At 49.2% G+C, this 7,500-nt stretch overlaps 2 protein-coding genes across 2 annotated transcripts in view; both read right to left on the reverse strand.

The window, feature by feature from the left end:
- Positions 1-665: 665 nt before the first annotated feature.
- On the reverse strand, positions 666-3,742 carry LOC125444320 (mitogen-activated protein kinase 7-like). Its single transcript, XM_048516748.1, has 3 exons — positions 3,647-3,742; positions 2,365-2,593; positions 666-835 (listed from the first exon to the last, which is right to left on the reverse strand). The coding sequence occupies exons 2-3, from the start codon at positions 2,582-2,584 to the stop codon at positions 666-668; spliced, it is 390 nt and encodes a 129-aa protein (XP_048372705.1). The 5' UTR covers positions 2,585-2,593; positions 3,647-3,742.
- A 2,912-nt stretch (positions 3,743-6,654) lies between these two features.
- Positions 6,655-7,500, reverse strand: part of LOC125444321 (zinc finger protein 135-like) — a 1,779-nt gene continuing 933 nt past the window's right edge. Inside the window, exons 2-3 of the mRNA XM_048516749.1 lie at positions 7,309-7,500; positions 6,655-7,244 (exon numbers count right to left, since the gene is read on the reverse strand). The exon at positions 7,309-7,500 is cut by the window's right edge and continues 595 nt beyond it. Coding sequence (XP_048372706.1) covers positions 6,655-7,244; positions 7,309-7,500 — 782 coding nt within the window. The remainder of the gene's footprint in view (positions 7,245-7,308) is intronic.

Consider the following 7,500-nt stretch of genomic DNA (forward strand, 5'->3'; position numbering starts at 1 on the left):
GTATTTACATTTCCTTATTTCTCTGACAAAGTTCTTAAAGATACAGCATAAGTCTTCCAACTCTTATAACTAAACATAAATAATCACTTAGTCCATTCAATTCTTTGTTCAGAAACAAAGCTTCAGTTCCATATCGTCCATATTCCAATTCTGTAGGTTCTGCAGAACTTAAGAACTTGGTCAGAGAAATAAGGAAATGTAAATACAAATAGAAGTGTTAAGTTGTTTAATTATATGTAAGATCAATATATAAGATTGGACACAGCCAGAGTGCAACGTGTGTATTTTTGAGTTTATTTGGGCTAACGTTGACATTGCACTCTTAAAGATAGTGGTGAACTTTCAAGGAACTACATGGCCACTCAAGCCCACTTCAACTGGGGCATCAATTACGTGATATAGCTCTTTCTGGACTGCATGATTTCAGATTTCAAGGCCCTGCTGCTTCTCAGTCTCAGACTGCAAAAAAAAAAACTAGCACTCGGAGAGGAGAGTTTTTCCACAGCCTTAACCCTGGCAAGCTATTTTTCTACAGGCAGGGTTAGAGAAGATAACACCTGGGGACAACTTCAAGAAGGGATGCAGCATCGCACTAAGAAAGCACCAACCCTCTACAGAATCGGTGGCCCGGTGCGGGTTTCCATTAGGCAAGGGAAAAGAGGCACTTACACAGATCTGAACTCGGCGTAAGGCACGGAGGGCTTCAGGATGTCCTTGATGGCGATGATGTTGTCGTGCTTGAAATGTTTCAGGATCTTCAGCTCGCGCAAAGTGCGCTTCGCGTTCATCACCACATCAAAGGCACTGGGGATTTTCTTGATCGCCACCTGCTGGCCTGGAGGGAGAAAGACAAGGGGACACAGGTTGGAAGCATTATCTGAGAGTGTGTGAATGTGTGTACTTCGACTTAACCCTTTCCTACTTTCCAGGCACTGCCTACTAATTTTATCTTCACAACAAGCCTGCAAAGTAGGTCAAGCTGCGGGAAAGTCACCAATCTCATCACCTCAGCAAGCTTCTGGCAGTCCTTTGGTGTTCACACACCAGCCCTGTTGACAAATTAAGCAGCAGAGTGGACAGCAGTGTTCAGAGTGATGGTCTAGAATCTGGGAAATCCAGCGTTGAATTCCCACTCTGCCCTAGAAGTCTTAGGCAGTTTTATATTGTTATAATATGTTGTTATGTTTTGATGATGGTTTGTTGTACTAGCTATTGTGTTGTTCACTTTGCCAGAAACCCTACTGAAGGTGGATTTATAAATTGAAATAATAATAATAATAATAACAAATAATAACAAATAATAACAAATAATAACAAATAATAATAATAATAACAACAACAACAACAACACTAGGGCAGCACTTGAAACATCTTCAAATTGACAAAATTAACATCTGTCAAATTCAGAAGGCAGCCCTGCTGGGATCCGCACGAATACTATGCCGATACATTACAACTTCCTAGGCTTCTGTGTGAAGCTCAAATTGTAATGAAGGCCAACAATATAACTAAAAAAAAAGATCTGGCAAGCGGTGAAATCAACAACAACAACAACAACAACAACAACAATAATAATAAAACACTAGGGCAGCTGCCAAAACATCTTCGAGTTGACCAAAGGTGGCATCTGTCCGGAATTCAGAAGGCAGCCCTGCTGGGATCCCTGCGAATACTAGCCCGTTACATTTACAACTTCCTGGGCCTCTGGGTGGGGGCTGGAATTGTAATGAGGGCCAACCTGGCTCAACTAAAGATCTGGCAGCTGTGAAATCTACAATAATAATAATAATAATAGTAATAGAAGCTTGCTGATTGGCTCGCTTGGACCAGCCACAAATTCAGCCTGCCTACTTCAGAGAACTGTTGTGAACAACACAAGACACTTTGAATAAGGTGAAGCATAGATGGTGTAAATAAAAATAAGCAAATAAGGGGTTTAAGTTTTGTTCAAAAAGGAAACTAAGTCCTCCCTTGTCATCCCTCTCAGTGTTCTGTGGTATCAGGCCGTTTCCTCCCCAACTCAGCCAACTAGAAAACTAAGATGAAGACCGGGCTATTGTCTTGATTATTCCAGCCACAGTTATCCATCCTGTAGTATATTCTCACAACAATCTCATGAGGTAGGACAGGTTGCAAGAGACTGACTGGCCCAAAGTCACCCAGCGACCCCTGTGGCAAAGGGAGGACCCAAACACAGCCTCCCCAGTTCTGGTTTTCCACACCAACACCATCTGGTATTTTGGAGGGGAAATCCCACCAGAGCATGCTTCTAGTCCTCAGCGACGGTCCCCCAGAAGCCACCTCTTTCCCTAATGGTAGGCAGAAATCCCAACTTTCATTTGCCCCCGCTCCACCTTCACACACCTGAATCCTTGCGGCGAGCAGAGCTCACGACGCCATAGGCTCCCGTGCCGATGGTCTCGATGACTTCGTATTCGTCCCCCACCTCAAAGGTGACGTCGAAGGAGCGGGCCTTCAAGATGGCCAGGTTCTTGGCTGCCAGGGCCGCCTGATGGGCCTGTTCCTGCTTCGTTTGGCCCTGAGCAGCCTCATCGCCCTCGTCTTCTATGGGGGGCTCCGCCATCGTTCCTGGCTGCAACGGAACAAGACACACGTCACCGAACCACGCCTAATGTATTAAAGGTGTTGACTGCACAGGAAGGTGTTAGCATATAGGTGTCAAACTCGCGGCCCTCCAGATGTTATGGACTACAGTTCCCATCATCCCCTGCCAGCATCATGAAGAAAGGAGGAAGGAGGAAGGAGGAAGATGCTCCAGACTTAAGGAAAACCTCTGCCAGTTCAGACCAACGCCCCATTTACTGAGCAAGAATGGTGCAGTCCTTCAAGTGTCAAACTAGGTGTAATTTTTTATAATGTTATGTGTGTGTTTCTTTAAATTGAGAGGAAAGTTGTTTAAAGGTAAGTTGTAACCCCTCCCTCCCCCTTCGCCCTCCCCACCCCAAGGTAGGTGGGTCAAAACCAGATGATGAGTCCCCTTTCCCCTCCCTAACCCTTCCTATCAGATGTTAAATCAGGGAGAAACCATTGGAAAGGGCTGGAGAACCTGCCAAACCAAGGAACGTCTAAGATGGACACGCCAGGGCAAAGCTGGTAGAAGAAAATGGAGGTACAAAGGAGGGGGGGGGGGGAATATTCCAATTCATCACCACACCCCCTTAACTAGACACCAAGTGCAGATGGCACAAATAGGGAAATGCTCTGCGCCCCCCCCCCCAATCAGAGGCGATGATGGACAGTTGAGGAGAGGGGCAAGATGGGCTGCCCTACATCAACTAGGGTACAATGCGGGGGGGGGGGGGGATGAGAGTGAGGGGCCACCTTCCATGGGCTAAGTGAAGAACTCTTGAGATGCAGAAGGGCTGGTCTTGGGTTCAGCCAAGAGCATCTTGAGGAACAGATGGAAATCTGGGGGGGGATAACAGGGCAGCAGAAGGACCAGAGACCACCATTGGGGGAGGGGGGTTAGTGCCTGTATTTCAAGCTGGGGAAAGCTACACTGTAGAAGAAGGGGGGCTTTCAATTGGCAAAGGGAAGAGGAAGAGCTGGCCCGCCCCCCCACCCCCCAGTCTGGGATCTATTTCCCTCCCCTCCCAATGGGGTGAGCTGGAGAAGCAGATCTCACCTGCACAAATGGGACGCTTGGCTCGCCCAGGGCGGTTCCCTTTCAGGTCCGCCCCTCCGCCTGCCTCCTCCGCCTGCCCGCCTCGCTCCGCCCAGCCACCCCTAGGAAGTGCCCGGATGTCACGTGCTTCGAGACCTCCTCGCCCAATCAGAACGCGCGAGGGCGGGGCGACAGCCGCGATAGTAGTAAAGCGGCGGCTCCTTTTCTTCTTTTCCACTTTCTTCCTCCTTTCGGTCAAGCCCCGCCTCGCTCGAGTCCAAGGAACCAATCAGAGGACGCAGACGGAGGACAGGCGGCCAATTAGAGAGAGGGGAGGCTGGGCTTGTCAGCAATCACAGAGCAGGGAAGCTCCGGGAATTCGACAGGTGGAGCGTGGACAAGCGCTGGTTGCGGGGTTGAACTTCTGCCTGCGACGCACGAGTTGAAGTTGCCAGAGTCCTGTTAGGAGAAAATCCAAAAAGGAACAAAACCTGCCAGGACTTCTAGTTTTAGTTGTTGATTTTATGTTATTTATTGTATTGATTATTTATATTTGATTTTATTTGTATTGCCTGCGGTTGGAACCCGAGACCCAATAAAATAAATAAATCTGTCACCAACCCCTGCGCTTAAAAATAAATTCTGCTGCAAAGGTGAACGACACTCCGAAGTTTGCCCAGGGATTGAGGGTTGCCAACTCCCTGTTGGGAAATTTGTGGTTTTGGAAAATGGAGCTGGAGATGACGGGGGGTTGGGTTGGTGGGAACATTAGTGGGGTACAATGCCATAGAGCCGTGGTGGTGAACCTATGGACTCCAGATGTTCATGGACTACAATTCCCATCAGCCCCTGCCAGTATGAACATCTGGAGTGCCATAAGTTCGTCACCACTGCCATAGAACCTACTCTCCAGAGTATCTGGCAATAAGTGGTAACTCGAGGAGATCTCCAGGCCCCACCTGGAGGTTGGCAACTGTATTCACAGTTGTTCTCTTGTCTCTTGGGATTGGCAGTGAGTCTGACGTTCCTTAAACAACCACATTCTTTTAAAATGAACCTCTCAAGCTTAATTCCTCTCAAACACATTTTAACGTAAAGATTGACAAGTGACTCAGCTGCAAATTAGGTAGGATATGCAGATGATTCCCAGCTCTACCTTTCTGTTCTGCCTAATTCCAAGGACGCTGTAAACATTCTGAACCAGGGCTTGCTGCTCAACCAGTGTTTAGAGCCGATGACTGCAGTGGTTAAGAGTAGGTGGACTCCAAATTGGAGAGCTGGGTTTGATTCCCCACTCCTCCACATGAGTGGCCGACTCTTATCGGGTAAACTGGATTTGTTTCCCTGCTCCTGCACATGAAGCCTGCTGGATTATCTTGGGCTAGTTACAGTTCTTTTAGAACTCCCTCAGCCCCAACTACCTCACAATGTGTCTGTTGTGGGGAGAGAAGGGGAAAGGAGCTTGTAAGCCATCTTGAGTCTCCTTACAGGACAGGAAGATGGGTTATAAATCCAAACTTTTCTTTTGGTAGCCATGGACAGCCCTATCCTCCAAGAACATATCCACTTCCCTCTTAAAGCCTTCCAAGTTGGCAGCCACCTTCATATCCTGGGGCAGGGAGTTCCACAGTCATGTGGAGATATACCTCAGTTTCTACCTTTTGAATCTCTCACCATTTGCTTCAGCAGATGATCCCATGTTCTACCGTGTTTCCCCAAAAATAAGACAGTGTCTTATAATGGTAATTTTTGCTCCCCAAAGATGCGCTCTGTGTCTTATTTTAGGGGGGGGTGTCTAATTTTTCTGTGTTCTGTTCATCAGGCATGCTTCCAAACCAAAGAAACTTTGCTGTCTTGCTTTCAGGGGATGCCTTATATTTTGCACTTCAGCAAAGCCTCTACTACGATCTTGTTTTCAGGGGATGTCTTACATTCAGGGAAACAAGGTGAGTATTATGAAAGAGAGAAAAAAGCTTTTCCCTATCCACTCTTTCCATGCCATGTATAATTTTATAGACCTCTATGCGTGTCTCCCTTTCCTGGATTTTTCTATAGCTTCTAGGCTCCTTAACTGCTCCATGCAGCTTGCTGTAGCCCCCTGATCATTTCTGCTGCGCTTTTCTTCACCTTCTCAAGTTCTGCAATATCTTTTTTTAGGGTGTGGTGACCAGAATTATACACAGTATTCCAAAGGTGGTTTTACCATGGATTTGTATAGTATGATGGCAGTTTTATTCTCTGCTCCTTGTCTAATTGTGGCCATTTTTGAATTAGCTTTTCTTTTTTTTACAGTGGCTGCACGCTGAGCTGACATTTTCATCAAAGAAGAAGAAGAAGAAGAAGAAGAAGATGAAGAAGAGGAGGAGGAGGAGGAGGAGGAGGAGTTTGGATTTATATCCCCCCTTTCTCTCCTGCAGGAGACTCAAAGGGGCTGACAATCCCCTTGCCCTTCCCCCCTCACAACAAACACCCTGTCAGGTAGGTGGGGCTGAGAGAGCTCCGAGAAGCTGTGACTAGCCCAAGGTCACCCAGCTGGCATGTGTGGGAGTGTACAGGCTAATCTGGATTCCCCAGATAAGCCTCCACCGCTCAGAGCTGGGAATAAAACCCGGTTCCTCCAGATTAGATACACAAGCTCTTAACCTCCTACGCCACTGCTGCTCCTATGAGCCATCTGCTCCCACCCCCAGATCCCTTTCTTGACCTGTCGCGGCCAGCACAGATCCCATCAGTGCATATGTGAAGTTAGGATTTTTTTGCCACAGCATAAATCACTTTACACTTGCTCAGACTGAATCTCATTTGACATTTTAATGCCCATTCTTCCAGTTCAGATCCTCCAAAACCTGTTTGTCTTTCAGTCACCCTAAGTAATCTGGTGTTAGGCTAAAAACCTCGGGGGACACTGAGGGGCTTCAGCCAAGCTGTGTTGCTCAGCTTCCTTAAGTCATGCTCAAATTAGGCCAGGCTCACTGACATACATGCTCTCCTCTCTCACGCACGCACACACTGAGCACCGCCAGAGTCCTTCATTGGTTCAGCAAACTTCCTGAATCGGGACATTCCACCAGCGACTCGTCCACACGGTCGTGGGCTCCCGGCAAGAGGTGGAGCACACGCCGGTGGGAGTCCAGGTGCCCCTTCTTGCCGAAGGAACGGCCACAGTCGCCACACTCGTACGGCCGCTCGCCAGTGTGCTGTCGCTGGTGTTCCATCAGGTGGGTGCTTTGGGTATAGCTCCTTCCACAGTCCCCGCAGACGTACGGGCGCTCGTGGGTGTGCACCCGCCGGTGACGCGACAGGTTGGAGCTGCGCCCGAAGGCCTTGCCACAGTCAGCACAAGCGTAGGGGCGTTCCCCACTGTGAACCCGCCCGTGAGCCAGAAGATCAGAACTCTGGCCAAAGGTCTGCCCACACAGTTCACACTTGTAAGCCTGCTGGGCCGTCGGGAGGTGGGAGCGGCGGTGTCGAGCCAACGTGGCCGCCTCGGTAAAGGACTTGCCGCAGTAGCTGCAGACATAGGGCCGCTCCCCACGGTGCGTGGCTCGGTGTTGCTCCAGCTCCGCCAATTCCACAAAACGCCGGCCGCATTCCCCGCAGCGGTGAGGCCGGACGCTCCCTTCGGCATGGGTGACGTAATGCCGAATGAGTCGTGGACGGCGGAGCCAAACCGGCCGCCGTACTAAGGAGCGAGGCGAAGCGGGCGTTCGCCAGCTTAAGGTGGTGGTTCACCCGGTGCTGCAGGAGGTTGGAGCTGGTGCTGAAACAGCGGCCACAGTCTGGGCAACTGTACGGCTTTTCCCCCGTGTGAGTCCGGAGGTGCTGGACGAGAGTCGGCCGGCCCGTAAAGGTTTTGCTGCAGTATTGGCAAGAAA

Source organism: Sphaerodactylus townsendi, linkage group LG15 (genome assembly GCF_021028975.2).
Source record: "Sphaerodactylus townsendi isolate TG3544 linkage group LG15, MPM_Stown_v2.3, whole genome shotgun sequence".
Classification (NCBI taxonomy): Eukaryota; Metazoa; Chordata; class Lepidosauria; order Squamata; family Sphaerodactylidae; genus Sphaerodactylus; species Sphaerodactylus townsendi.

What these genes read in the sequence shown, in the direction of transcription:
- LOC125444320 (XM_048516748.1), bottom strand. Translation starts at nt 2,584, where the DNA reads ATGGCGGAGCCCCCCATAGAAGACGAGGGCGATGAGGCTGCTCAGGGC. An exon ending in TGCTCGCCGCAAGGATTCAG is followed by an intron (nt 836 to 2,364) that starts GTGTGTGAAGGT and finishes TTCTCCCTCCAG; the next exon opens with GCCAGCAGGTGGCGATCAAG.